The sequence below is a fragment of the Loxodonta africana genome, chromosome 12, assembly GCF_030014295.1.
Source record: "Loxodonta africana isolate mLoxAfr1 chromosome 12, mLoxAfr1.hap2, whole genome shotgun sequence".
Lineage (NCBI taxonomy): Eukaryota > Metazoa > Chordata > Mammalia > Proboscidea > Elephantidae > Loxodonta > Loxodonta africana.
Window position 1 is genome coordinate 81,278,435 of NC_087353.1, and position 15,109 is coordinate 81,293,543.

The following is a 15,109-nucleotide window of genomic DNA, read 5'->3' on the forward strand; positions in this document are numbered from 1 at the left end:
CCATTCCCCTGGTGGCTGGGTTCAAGACTATAGGGGCCTGGGAGGGAACAGATTAGATTATATGTAAATAGGCCCCTGAAAGCCCTGACCCTAATTCAGAGGGTACAAGGGCTCCACGGCCCACAAACCCTGGATAGTACACAGGTTGTTGGGCTTCCAGGGCTTGGAACACCAGATTCCTGGAAACGTGGGAGTGTTTCTGGAGAAATGACTTTTTGTTTGTTAAGCTTTGTGGCCTCTAAGGGAAAACATATCCTTAAATGTCTGCTTTTCTGCTATTTTTTTCATTTTCCACCCCCCCGCCCCTTTCTCTTTAATGACTGATTTTCCTACTAGTCATTTTTATAATGGACATAGAAAAGATGTGTCTGAAATCTCTGCCACCTGAATCCTTGCGCTAACCCCAGGAGGCTTGTACATCTGTCCCCAAGGGCGCACACAGAGTAGAAACGGCTTCTTACCTCGGCGCAGAGTGTGAGGGCTGGGACCAGCAGAATTGTGAGCTGGGCCGGCTGAAAGCTGATGGGAGCTGGCAGCTGCCTGGGCCTGGTTTGGGCCAGGGCTTATCTGACTGCTGTTCCTCCCCGGTGCAGGCACAGCTGCAGACACAGAGTCCTTGGATATTGGAGGACTATGGGGGGCAAAAGTCATGTTAGTTGTCAGGTATTCCCAGCTAGAAAAGCTAAGCATGCTAGAAAGCATAAGATTCCAGCCAGAGTTTTCACTTCAGTGGGCAAGTAGGTGAATCTTAAATTTTAATAGGTGCCAGATAGGACTGCATATCTTATGAGAGCCATTATATCAAACTGTCCTCCAACTACACTGCCACTCACATGTCCTGATAGAGACCATTTCAGAGCCACCAAAAAGGAACTTTCAGGTCTAATTTGCTTGTATTTGAAGAGGGCAACGTTAAAAAACAGGAAAGGGTTTTTCGATTTCAGAATAATGGGATTTTGACATATCCTTATTTTGCTAAGGCAAAATAGTAACACAGTAAATAATAAACTGTTCGATTATTATCAGTAATTTCGACTTGGGGAAAACGAAACTTGAGAAGCTGAATGATCGTTCCAAGTCCCAGAGTTAGCAGTGGGGTAGAGGTCAGAGGTCACACTTCTGACTTCCTGGTTCAGAACATTTTCTGCTAAACTTTTCAGTTACATTTGGTCAAGGTCGCCAAAAGGTGACTGCCATACATTAGTGAAATGCGTATAAAAATACCTAGAGACTATAAAAAGCAAATAACAAATTGATGACTGATTATTCCATTTATTTTTCTGCTGTGAAGACAAATTACTGTCTTAAATAATAGACATAGCCTTGATTAAAAAAATCGAATGCCTTGAATAAATGAAAACGTGTGAATTTGCTAATACTTTTTTTCTTAAACAACAACACGTGTGGAGCAGCGGTTACTTACAGGCCAACATGCTGCCCCTGACATGCCTATGAAGCCCTATAAAGCCTGAAGCCTTCTTTTTAATGTGAAAGTGAACTTTCCCAAACTGTATGAATGAAAAGAAACTCAAGAAGGCACAGAACATTCAGAGTTCAGCTACGAGGATGGAACAAGTCTGTTATCTCATAAAGCAGCTTCATGCACTTCCGGGTACCCCTAGACCCCCACCCAGAAGGAGACGAGATGAGAGAGCTCTGCTCCAAAGGCAAGTTCATCTCCTTGTTTTATGCACATTCACTTTGATCATTTAGTGCTTTATAGGTAGCCAAAGTAGCAAGTGATAAACATTTTAGCACATCCTCTCTAGCGGGCTCTGAACTATCTGAGATGCCACCTAAAAGGGTCTCTGGTGGTCATATGTAGAGATCAGTGTGGAAAACTGAATTAATGTAAACTAAATAAAATGCTCAAGTTCAAGGGTAACTTCTCTTAAAGTGGCCCACTCCAGGTGACTTATAAAGTTGAGTGACCAAAAGAGCCTTTTAAGAAAATCTACCCTCTTTATTTTCTACCTTGTATTCATGTACCAACACCCTGAGAAGACTGAAAGCTGTGGGGGTCTTAGTCCCCTACTGAGCCTAGCCCAGTACCAGTACATATCAGCTACTCAGTGAATCTGCTGAATGAATGAATGCCAGGAATACTGCAATGGACCTGCTGCATCCAAACACTGGCTCCTCTGATTAGTTAGCGTATTGGACGACAACAGCAAATGGCACAGAACACTGACAGTTTACATGAACAGGCAAAAGAGGTTTATAACATTGCTAGACAGCTACCGGCTTCCAGCTTCCACTACCACAGCAGTAATATGGTAAAGAATGCAAACCAATGTTGCTTTCTTTTGAAAACAGGAAAGGAAGCAAGCAATTTGTAGTCTTTTTTCCACCCTTTGCCATCTGGAGGACTGAGGGCAAACGGGGTTCACTCAGGTGGAAGTGATGTCCTTGGGCATGGATGCCACACTAACGGCCAGAACTGTGAGAAGGCTGGGATGCCCAGCACTACTGCCAGCAGAAGCTGGCCTCCTTACCTGCCATCGCCCGGGCTCAGCCCCTGCTCCAGCGTGCCTACAGAGGAGGGGACAGCCCCACCCCCTGTGCTGCTTTCAGCTCTAGAGCTCTGGGGAGGGAGCTCTGGGCCCGCAGGAGCCAAGGTGCTGCCATCTGTGGGCGGGAGTGGCGGCTGGAAAGTGGGGGATATGTGCTTTCTATTTAGAGTGCCACCCCGCCGGTGGGCCTGGAAGTCCATAAGCTTCACACCAAAGCTACACAGAGAGAAGAAATAGTCAACACACCATGCGAGCCAATGACGGAGACAGAAGCCCATCAGTCCGCGTGTGTTAAAACCCACACACGGGGACAGCCACCCAAGTTGTCTAGCATGCAGTGAAGCAGCAGGACCAGGTTAATGGTCATCCCTATTACCAAGGTAAGCAGCTCGACTTGGCTTTAAAACTGAAGAAAGCCAACAGACCTGATAGTGACCAATGGTCTTTATCGATGTGGTCGTGAGCAGCTGAAAGCAAACCAGCAAGCCTCATCTGGAGTGACATCAGGTTAACATGTTTATTTCCACACTAAATCTGTGTGTTCGGGGAACGAGGTGGAAGCCGAGTCCGGAAGTCCTACCAGCGCGGCGACATAAAGTAGGTGCGCCACACTGCCACTTCATGAAGAAGAGGTGTAAGACATTCATGTGAGCACACGCAAAGAAGGTATCTGAAAGGACGCGTTAAGATCGGAAGAAAACAGCTGCTTTTGCAAAGGGGCTGGGGGTTGGAGGACAGGATAGGAAGAAGACTCACTTTTCACTCAAGGCCACTGATGTATGACCTTCAGAACTTTTTCTCAAAAAATAAAAAGATAGATGGTTCCCTGGGCTCTTGTTTAGCTCAGGGAGCTGGCAGGGAGGCTCTATCCCAGGTAGATAATTAAGAATCGTTCATTGTGTGCTAAATGGACCCAGGTATTATATTTTATAACTTGAAATATGCGAAGGCTAATTTTGCTGTAAGGAGCCCCAGTGGCATACTGGTTAAGCGCTCAGCTAACCAAAAGTTGGTGGTTGGAACGCACCAGCCACTCAGTGGAAGAAAGATGTGGCAGTCTGATTCCGTAAAGATTACAGCCTTGGAAATCCTATGGGGCAGTTCTACTCTGTCCTATAAGGTTGCTATGAATCCCAATAGACTTGACGGCACACAACAACGGTAATTTGGTTGTGGTCAGTTTGTCAACAGGAAATACTATCAAATGTGTGGATAGGAGTTCTGACAAGCAAAACTTCTACACAGAATAAATGTGAATCTCAGGATGAGAGAATATGAGTAAAGCATTTTCCTTTGCTTTGGGTGAAAAAAAAAACAAAACACCCCTCTCAATAAGACCAGGCAATTAAAACGAGAGCATGTTGTTCAGTTTTAGTGTAAAACTATCTCCAGTGATGTTACTACATGTACACAGGGAAAGCACATCAATTCACACAGGCCTCCCCCAGCAATCCGGGCACAGGGAATGCTGTGGCATTCCATCACGCCCACTGCAATGACTGGCATCTGAAGGCCCAGATCACCATCAGCTTTAATTACCCTTGAAGAATCCCACCAACTGCCCACAGAGCATAACGTGCAGGCATACACACTGCCCCTCACTAAGGTTAGCATGGCTCTTTTTCAGAATTGGGAATTACCGTGGTTTACTCCAGTGGAGCATCAGAGTCAGTGGCTGGTGTCCACTGAGGAGCCAAGTTCGACCCAAAAATGTCTCTTTAAACAGGCAGCTCATCATGAGAGCTCCATTGTTCTCACGCTTACTCTCAGACATCTATCCACACTACCTAATTTTTAAATCTTTTTCCCTCTCTCTTTTCCCCAATTAACACATACAGGTAACTCTGAACATGTGTGTATGCTGCTGTTCCACTGTGGGGCTTATCACAGATCATGAAGTAAAACTCAAATGCCTATGATATAAACTGACAGGCAACCCACCTACTTCATGGTCAGATTAAGGCTTGGAATAAACTACAGCAGAGTTCCTGAAACCATCTGGAACCTATCAGTCATGGGTACATAGTAGGCCACTCTCACATTACAAGTCCACTGGGCCAGTACCAGGTACCGCGGGGTTAGCAATTCCTCTACGTGGTATCTACTGCTGGCTTGAAAACGAACAGCTCTAAACACACCTCTCCTTCTTAACCAGGTCCCCTTCCATCACTGCCATGCTGGCGGGCCGCTTCCTCTCCAGGGTCCCTGAGTCAGAGTCATTTCCAGTGTGGGATGAGTGATTGGAATTCGGGATGGCGAGAGGCGCAAATGTTTCTGACACATTAAATTCAATCTCTGCAAGAAGAAAAACAAACAAAGAGGAGCCCCTGGGTGGCACACATAGTTAAGTGCTTGACTACTGGCCAAAAGACTGGCAGTTTGAACCCACCCAGAGGTACCTGGGAAGACAGGTCTGTTTATCTTTTTCCAAAAGGTCACATCCTTGAAAACCCCATGCAGTGCAGTTCTACTCTGCACACATGGGGTCACCAGATGTTGGAATGCACTCAACAGCAAGTAACAACAAGAAGACATTAGAGCGTATGGGTTGAGAGAGCTTTAAAAGGCTCCACTGAAATAGGAAGCCCATTCTTCAGGGCATAGGCCCTCATTATTTCACAAGTGGAAGCCTCGGGTACTCTCATCTTCTTAAAAATAATTTACCAGACCAGTGGGAAGTAATGTAAGAGAACTAGAGATGGGGTCTGATTCAGAATATAAGTTTATACAACTCTTCTGCAAAGAAAAAAAAAAAAATGGAATGTAGACGAGGACAATGAGCATGGATTACTTATTTTAATTATCAAAAAATAAGAGATAGTTTGATATAAATAGAAATAAGAAAAAATTCAATCATCCAACACATATTTACTGAGCAACCTCCATGAGTGAGGCATGGTTCTTGGTGATGGGAAGGCTGTGGTGAAGCAAAGATGAGCACAGCCCTGGCAGCACGGAGCTTATACTCTAGTGGATGAGACAGCAGGGCTGCTCTGGTTGAAGCAAGGGTGGGAGGCCCAGACTCCCAAACACACCCAAGGGGACCCATGGGAACCTCAGTGGATCCCAGGATCGCAACAAACATGGTTTGAAAATCGATTGTCTATAGGATAATGTCCTAATTTCCTGAACAGCCCATTTGGATCTTCACAAACAGGCCCAAATCAACCTTTCCAGCTTTATCTTCCACTTGTGCCCATATCTAACTACCTAGCTAGAGAAACAAAGAGCCCGCTTCCAAGTGAAAAACTCACGCACATTTTCAATGTCACCTCTCTGGAAAGCAATCCTTGGTTCCCTTTTCCTAACATCTGAGTTCATCAAATATTTCTCTCTCCATCTATTTTTCTACTTTGCCATGCATTACAATTTATCTGCTTATGTGGCTGCCTTCGCTAGTGGCCCGAATTCCTCCAGAGAAGACTGCATGTCTTCCCAGCAAAACATATGGCACATAGTGGGTATTCAACATACTCCAGCTGAGTGGATAACTTTACAGTTACTTAAGTGAAATACGAAATACTATGGTTACCATTATGCTAAAATACGAAAGTAAATGAACAAAGACTGAAAAAAAACATTAAAGAGTCAAATCGATTATGTAATTATTAAGAGATAATACTGAGTATTTTCTTCTTAAAAAGACTTTTTTATGCTATTGTAATGTTGCTTTGGCAGCCAATTAAAACGAAAAGTACCTTCTGGGAAGAACCAATCGGCGTGTTGAATGATGGGCTCAATCACTGCAACCACATGAACAGATGTGGCTGCTGCCATTTCAGCAAGCGTTCTGTGAAGGAAGTTCACAAAATTAAAATGCTTTCCCCAGGCAGCCTCTAATTTCTGCAGGTTGCATCAGTTCAATGATTTTGCAAAGATAAAACTTTTTTTTTTAAATATATAAAATTTTTTAATAATTTTTATTGAGCTTTAAGTGAACGCTTACAAATCAAGTCAGTCTGTCACATATAAGCTTGTATACACCTTACTACATACTCCCACTTACTCTCCCCATAATGAGTCAGCCCTTCCAGTCTCTCCTTTCGTGACAATTTTGCCAGTTTCTAACCCTCTCTACCCTCCTATTTCCCCTCCAGACAGGAGATGCCAACACAGTCTCAAGCGTCCACCTGATACAAGTAGCTCACTCTTCATCAGCATCTCTCTCCTACCCACTGTCCAGTCCCTTCCATATCTGATGAGTAGTCTTCAGGAATGGTTTCTGTCCTGGGCCAACAAAATGTTTGGAGACCATGACCACCAGGATTCCTCTAGTCTCAGTCAGACCATTAAGTCTGGTCTTTTTATGAGGAGTTGGGGTCTGCATCCCACTGATCTCCTGCTCCCTCAGGGGTTCTCTGTTGTGCTCCCTGTCAGGGCAGTCATCGGTTGTGGCCGGGCACCATCTACTTCTTCTGGTCTCAGGATGATATAAGTCTCTGGTTCATGTGGCCCTTTCTGTCTCTTGGGCTCGTAGTTATCGTGTGACCTTGGTATTCTTCATTCTCCTTTGATCCAGGTGGGTTGAGACCGATTGATGCATCTTAGATGGCCGCTTGTTAGCATTTAAGACCCCAGACGCCACATTTCAAAGTGGGATGCAGAATGCTTTCATAATAGTATTATTTTGCCAATTGACTTAGAAGACCCCTTAAGCCATGGTCCCCAAACCCCCACCCTTGCTCCACTGACCTCTGAAGCAGTTTATCCCCGAAACTTCTTTGCTTTTGGTCCAGTCCAGTGGAGCTGACCTTCCCTGTATTGAGTATTGTCCTTCCCTTCACCTAAAGTAGTTCTTATCTACTAACTAATCAGTAAATAACCTTCTCCCACCCTCCCTCGCCCCCCTCGTAACCACAAAAGTATGTGTTCTTCTCAGTTTATACTATTTCTCAAGATCTTATAATAGTGGTCTCATACAGTATTTGTCCTTTTGCCTCTGACTAATTTCACTCAGCATAATGCCTTCAGGTTCCTCCATGTTATGAAATGTTTCACAGATTCGTCACTGTTCTTTATCAATGCATAGTATTCCATTGTGTGAATATACCACAACTTATGTAACCATTCATCCGTTGATGGACACCTTGGTTGCTTCCAGCTTTTTGCTATTGTGAACAGAGCTGCTATAAACATGGGTGTGCATATATCTGTTCGTGTGAAGGCTCTTATTTCTCTAGGGTATATTCCGAGGAGTGGGATTTCTGGGTTATATGGTAGCTCTATTTCTAACTTTTTAAGAAAACACCAGATAGATTTCCAAAGTGGTTGTACCATTTTACATTCCCACCAGCAGTGTATAAGAGTTCCAATCTCTCCGCAGCCTCTCCAACATTTAATATTTTGTGTTTTTTGGATTAATGCCAGACTTGTTGGAGTGAGATGGAATCTCATAGTAGTTTTAATTTGCATTTCTCTAATGGCTAATGATCGAGAGCATTTTCTCATGTATCTGTTAGCTGCCTGAATATCTTCTTTAGTGAAGTGCATGTTCATATCCTTTGCCCACTTCTTGACTGAGTTGTTAGTCTTTTTGTGGTTGAGTTTTGACAGAATCATATAGATTTTAGAGATCAGGCGCTGGTCGGAGATGTCATAGCTGAAAATTCTTTCCCAATCTGTAGGTGGTCTTTTTACTCTTTTGGTGAAGTCTTTAGATGAGCATAGGTGTTTGATTTTTAGGAGCTCCCAGTTATCTGGTTTCTCTTCGTCATTTTTGGTAATATTTTGTATTCTGTTTATGCCTTGTATTAGGGCTCCTAACGTTGTCCCTATTTTTTCTTCCATGCTCTTTATCGTTTTAGTCTTTAATGTTTAGGTCTTTGATCCACTTGGAGTTAGTTTTTGTGCATGGTGTGAGGTATGGGTCCTGTTTCATTTTTTTGCAAATGGATATCCAGTTATGCCAGCACCATTTGTTAAAAAGACTATCTTTTCCCCAATTAACTGACACTGGGCCTTTGTCAAATATCAGCTGCTCATATGTGGATGGATTTATATCTGGGTTCTCAATTCTGTTCCATTGGTCTACGTGCCTGTTGTTATACCAGTACCAGGCTGTTTTGACTACTGTGGCTGTATAATAAGTTCTCAAATCAGGTAGAGTGAGGCCTCCCACTTTCTTCTTCTTTTTCAGTAATGCTTTACTTATCCGGGGCTTCTTTCCCTTCCATATGAAGTTGGTGATTTGTTTCTCCATCACATTAAAAAATGTCATTGGAATTTGGATCGGAAGTGCATTGTATGTATAGATGGCTTTTGGTAGAATAGACATTTTTACTATGTTAAGTCTTCCCATCCATCAGCAAGGTATGTTTTTCCACTTAAGTAGGTCCTTTTTAGTTTCTTGCAGAAGTACTTTGTAGTTTTCTTTGTATAGGTCTTTTACAGCAAAGATAAAATATTTTAAGTATAGATGCTAAAATTAAATCCACGAGGCTCTGGCCTATGAGTGTGGCAGTGATCAGCCCAGGGGAAAAACTGCCCTGACTCAGCTATCACTCCTTAACCTGCACCGTGATAACAACTAGTGTCCATGCCACACATAGGCAGCCATGAGCAAGTAGAGCCGGTAAGCAAGTGGCATGTCAAAATGCTGGTTTTAAATTGGTTTGCAAAAAAGGTGGCATTTTCCTATTTGTACAGTATTGCAAGTGATAGTTACCTTCTAAGGCCCAAGGTCACTAAAAAAACAAATTTGTATGTAATGTAACCAAGAGTATTCATTGTTACAACGTGCCTCTTACTATTTATTGTATCAGAAAACCTAAGCATGGGACATTTACGCTTAAGGTTGTCATGTATCTGGACTGGTTCCAAGTTGAGTGTTTGGAAGTTGAAAGTGTCTCAAGGATCACCCTCTCTACCCATCAAGGAGCTCATATTCCAATGGGGAGTCAGAACACCATGAAAGCAAGCAACCTGCAGAGGACTGACCGCCACCCCCAGCCCCGACCACCTACCATACTCTAGTGCTTCACGCTCTTCACCTCGTTTATATTCATTTTTGCAATAACCAGTTATGAGGCCCATTCTACAGATGAGGAGGCTGAATCCCCATGAAGTTTGATCCCAGGTCTGACCGCCCCAACCTGTCTCCTCTCTCTCTCACTCTCTCCTCTCTTTCCACCAGAAGGGACATTTTCACTCCATTTTCCAACGAAGCAGAAGATCTGGCTCCTTTCACATCCCCGCTTAAAATGCAATTCTTTAGACAAGCTCTCCCTGCAAATTATCCTTCCCACCCTTTCCTACTCCTCTTCCCCCACTCGCCACACCATCCATCGGACTCCTATTACCCCTAATGCCTTAGAACCCTGTTCAATCTGCAAAGAACTGTCTCTTCATATTCTTTGCCAATTTTTTTCTCTCAGAGGAAGCAGTATTTAACGGTTCGTAAGACCTTTTTCTATATTCTGGATATTTTGGAATCTTTCCTAGTGTGCGAACTGTCCTTTGTTTAAGGTGCTTTCTGACATATGGAAGCTTGTGGCTGTTTTATAGTCAAATCTACCCATTTTTTAAATTGTTTCTTGCACTGCTTTTATGCCTAGAAAAACCTTTTCCATACCCAAAACTAACAAATACATACGAGCCACGTTTATGGCTTCAGTTTTTATATTGAACTCTTTAGTCTAACTGGAGTTTATTTTGCTATAAAATACGAGGTATATAACTAACTTTGTATATCTAAAAAAAAATATCTACTTACCTTTAATTTTACTTCATGGTACTGGGTTTTTGTAAGTAATCTTATAACTACTTTCTGAAACAAGGTTGAGCATACATGAAAGAAGGGAGGGATGGAAGAAAGGAAGGAAGGAGACTTTGATTTAAAAAGTTACTGTATTTTTTAATGGACACTTGAATTGTTCATGATTTTACAAAGCTGACTAGCAGTAATGGGAGGCAGGGAAGGGCAGAGGTGGCTAAGGACACAGACTCTGCAACCAGCACCTTGGCTCCACCACTTCCCTGCTATGCAACCTGAAGCAAGTTGCTTGTCCTCTCTAAGGCTCAGAGTCCTCATCTGTAAAAATTAGGGCAATAGCACCCACCTTAAGGGCTATTTGTGAGGCTTAAAGAGATAATCATAGTGAAGCAGCAGAGTAAATACTCAAGCAATGTTGGCGACTTCCCAGAAGTTTCTAGCTGATCTCCCTGACCTCTCTCCTCTATCCAATCCACATTTCTCAATGCCAACACATTTATCTTTCTAAAGTGCAATCTGATGAAGTCATTCTTCTGCTTAGAAACTATAATGGCTCCCCTGTGACCCATAAAACAAGTTCTAAACACCTCAGCAAGATACTTGAGGACCTGTGTAACTTGGTCCTAGTCTGATCAGTTGCAGTCTCACATCCTCTGTCCTCACTATGCAATAGATCCCTAAACTGCAGAAACCAGTCCCTTTCATGCCTGCAATGCCTTCACTCATAGGTCTTTTCTGCAGTATCCTATTAATTCATTAAGGTACAATTTAGGTGCTATTTTCCAACTTCTGCTTTCTCTGAACTTCTCAGCCTGAATTACGTTCATTCATCTGTGTTCCCATCATGCTTTATGACATAATGTTATCATGCTGTGGCTGTTGGTCTACCTACCTCCTACCCAAGAGCAGAGCTCTTTGAGGACTGAGTCAACGTCTCATACATCTCTGTGTACCCAGCATCTGGGACATCAGTCTGCTCGTAGCAGTATTCCAAAAATGTCAGCCAAGTGGAAAAATCTACTTCAGAACATCATAGGGTGCATCTTAAGCTAGAATGCGTTTATCTTGAATTATATTTCCATTCTTTCCATCAGGTGGAAAGAAGATAATAAAATAAGATGATATGAGGAAAGGTTACTTACCCTTCACTTTTGGCCCATAACAAGTTAGGGCCTAACACGATTGCAATGTTGCTGGGAGTCATTTTATTAACATCGCTGGTCTGAGCCAGCTTTGCAAGGAACTTGATTAAATACCTATGAAACAAAAGGGAAGGGGGAAAAGTGCCCACTCTGAAATATTTGCAGGAATATTATCTTAGTGCCTAGGTGCTAAATGCAGTGTTACTGAACCAGAAAACTGGCTCAGGTTAAGCATTTTACAAATTCCTTGTATTCTCTGTTTCAGAGAACAGACTAACCTAGGGCTCAGGAGAATAAAATAACTCACATGTAAATCTCAATGATTCAGAACCTCTATCTGCTATGTTTCTAATCCACTTCTCCTTTATATCCTATATATTTTACCCCTAGATAAATTATCTTTAATGTAAACATAGTGAGAAAAAAAAAAGTAGTATAGGTATATTACATAAAAAAACTTGTATTTAAAAACGCTTATGCTGTAATTATGAAAATATCAAATGTATCTTAAAAATATACTCTCTTAGGTATAAGTGCAGCACTATAAAAGCAAAAAATTAGGAACACCGTAATTACCTATCAATAAACCTGTTGCCATGTAGTCAATTCTCACACAGCGACCCTACAGGACAGAGCAGAACTGCCCCCTAGAGTTTCCAAGGAGTGCCTGGTGGATTCAAACTGCCGACCTTTTTGGTTAGCAGCCACAGCACTTAACCACTATGCCACCAGGGTTTCCTATCAATAGGGGTTGGTTAAATAAATGTACAGTATGTAGTACAGTGGCATACTAGGCAAAAAATACATATATAACGTACTGATATGGAAAAATCTCCAAGATGTATGTTAAGCCAAAAAAGTCAAGAAGGATAAAGATGCATACCATATATACTACCATTTGAGTAGAAGAGGAGGGGGTTGGAAAAAATATGTCCATATGCATATATATATACACACACACACAAGTATGTATTTGCTTATATATGCACCAACTCTTGCTAGAAGGATAGATAAGAAACTGAAAACACTGGCTATGCCTCAAGAGAGGAATTAGGAGGCTGTGAGATAGGTAGAGGAGTGAGATTTTTCACTGTACACCTTCTGTACCTTTTAAGTTATAAACCACAGGAATGTACTCCCTATTCGAGAACTAAGTAAAAACTAAAAAGTATATAATAAAATAAAAGGCCAAACCCCAACCTATTAAGAACTGCAATTCAGCTCCCACGATAAGACAGTGAACAGACTGACAGCTCAGTGTGTTAAATGAGTCAACAAGGGATATTACAAATATTAACCCAACCATAAGGCAAGGTTGATATTTAAGGTATTAAATGGGAATATTTAGCTAAGCTTAGTAACAGAGTCCAAGACTAGATTTAAAGACCATGTAACATACCAGACATGTATCTCGTAAAATTTTCTTTGGTATTAAATGGTTTATTCCCTGGGGTCACCTTTTCCCCTTTTCTCTATGCTTCTTCAACGTTACATTTTAAAGTCAACGGGAAAATAGAGGTTAAATTCCAGAAATCTGTTCCAGGGCAAAATTTTTTCAGAAAAGGGGAAATTCCATAAAGTAATATACAGTCTTCATTTCTTGAGATTTTGTTTAGTAGGATGATTTACGTTCTATTTAAAGTAAATTTTGTAACATGAAAGATATCATTACAGAAAATCCAAGTATGGATTAATTTTGACTTTACATATTGAACAACTCAGATTCGAAATCTAACATGCTGTTTATGAAACCGAATTTTTCAAAGGAATTTTTTTCCAATAGCCGCAGGGCGAAAATACTAATTCAACCTACCCAGTATTGCCAGGCATGATGCTGGCGCTTCAGATACATCACCATCATAGACATAAGGCCCCTTCCCAGGAATCCTGAGTTACTCTCCAAAGCATTGTTTTAATGTGTTAAGTATGCCTGGGAGCCCTGGTTAAGAGCTATGGCTGTGAACCAAAAAGGCTGGTGGTGCGAATTCACCAGGCGCTTCTTGGAAACCCTATGGGGCAGTCGTATTCTGTCCTATAGGGTCACTACAAGTCGGAACCCACTGGACGGCATTGGGCTTGGTTTGTTTAAGGATGCCTGAATGAAACGACCTCTCAGCGGGGGGTTAAACATATCCTCACTCCCTAGTCAATGTAGCTCTCTGGTGGCTTTGTTTCCAGGATCAACCACACATACCTAAAGTTAACAAAATTCGGTGGTGGCAACTTCTGACATGTTCTCCATAAATCTTGAAGTTTTTTATCTTGATCCTGCACACTGAAAAAAAAAGAAAAAAAATTTTATTCACAACGAATTTATTAAAACACATACTAATTAGTAATACCTGTGTTAATGTGCCTTCACATCACAGATGCCTTCATTGTCAGAAAAAGCACAGTTTGAGAAGAACATGGATTTTGAAATAAACAGATCTGGAGTTAAAGACCAGCTTCATCACTAGCTATTTAACTCTGAGCAGTAAGTTAACCTCACCAAGACTTATTTCCTGATTTGTAACAACGCCGATCTGGGGAGATGTCGTAAGGCTTCAGGGGCATAACCATGCAAAGTCACCTAAACCAATGCTTGGCGCACAGGAGGCACTGAACATTCTATCTAGAAAATGTGTATTAAAAAAAAAATTGTGCTGAAAATATACATAACAAAACATACACCATCTCAACAATTTTCTACATGTAAAATTCAGTGAGAAAATGAGTATATTAATGTACAGTTCTGTGGAGCACATATTTTCTTATCCTACATGTGGCCGAGCCACAGATCAGTTGGCCAAACTCACAGGCACCCAGACCTCTTTGTTTTCCTTGCTCTCAATACCATACCACCCAGCGCCTCCAGATCAAGAAGTCCATTTCTGTTATGAAGCAATTACAGAATCTCTTCTACTATATGGTTTTGACTTATAATTTATGTTTTCACAGAAACATACAACAAAAAGGACATGCCAGGGCCTGTAGAGCAAAGTCAGCTCCACCCACCAGTAACAGAGAGTGTTAGAAGTTACCTATACAACACCTCTTTGGACTTAAAGCATCCTCTCAGACCTGACCCAGTCTGGAGAGCTGGCCAAAGATAAACTCTACAACTTTGTAACTTGTAAGCAAAGCTGCCCTGCTTAAAGCCAATGGTTCCCAGACAGATTAAAGCTGGGAACAGAGGGGAAAGAACAGTCTTTGGGTCAGGCGGGTCTGCGTCTAAACTCCAGCTCTGCCAATTACTTGCTAATGGCCTTGGCCCTGTTGCTTAGTTTCCCAAGCCTCAGTTTTCTCAGCTCTAAAATGAGATTAACAAACGCATCCGCCTTTTATGATGTTAAATAAGGATTATAGGAATGAGGAGTCCCTGGGTAGGGCAAATGGTTAACACACTCCGCTACTAACTAAAAGGATGGCAGTTTGAGTTTACACAGAGATGCCTTGGAATAAAGTCCCAGTGATCTACTTCCAAAAACATCATCCATGGAAAACCCTATGCAGAGCAGTTTTACTCTGACACACATAGGGTCTCCATAAGTCAGAATCAATTTGATAGCAACTGGTACTGGTTATAGGAGGTAATGTGTGTGAAGATTAGTACAGCGCACTCCATAAATGTTAACTATCATAACTAATAATAATATCACCATTATGTTATCACACAGCTGAGTCTGCATGCAGCCCAACAAACACAATGCCACTGGCTAGTACAGCACTCCTCTCCAGTTACAGGACTTACTTCAATATAA

General features: G+C 41.9%; 1 protein-coding gene across 13 annotated transcripts in view; it reads right to left on the bottom strand.

The window, feature by feature from the left end:
- The window catches only part of ARHGAP17 (Rho GTPase activating protein 17), a 104,234-nt gene that overhangs the window by 16,032 nt on the left and 73,093 nt on the right, over window positions 1-15,109 (bottom strand). For 11 of the 13 annotated variants that reach the window (XR_010323656.1, XM_064295718.1, XM_064295717.1 and 8 more), the window contains 6 exons: window positions 13,561-13,641; window positions 11,367-11,480; window positions 6,212-6,303; window positions 4,652-4,808; window positions 2,496-2,729; window positions 462-631 (listed from right to left, as the gene is read on the bottom strand). Coding sequence is in view for 12 of the 13 variants with exons in the window: in XM_064295718.1 (XP_064151788.1) it covers window positions 462-631; window positions 2,496-2,729; window positions 4,652-4,808; window positions 6,212-6,303; window positions 11,367-11,480; window positions 13,561-13,641 (848 nt within the window). In the remaining variant the exon portion in view is untranslated. The remainder of the gene's footprint in view (window positions 1-461; window positions 632-2,495; window positions 2,730-4,651; window positions 4,809-6,211; window positions 6,304-11,366; window positions 11,481-13,560; window positions 13,642-15,109) is intronic. The other 2 variants (XM_064295726.1, XM_064295729.1) reach the window with 1 other exon arrangement.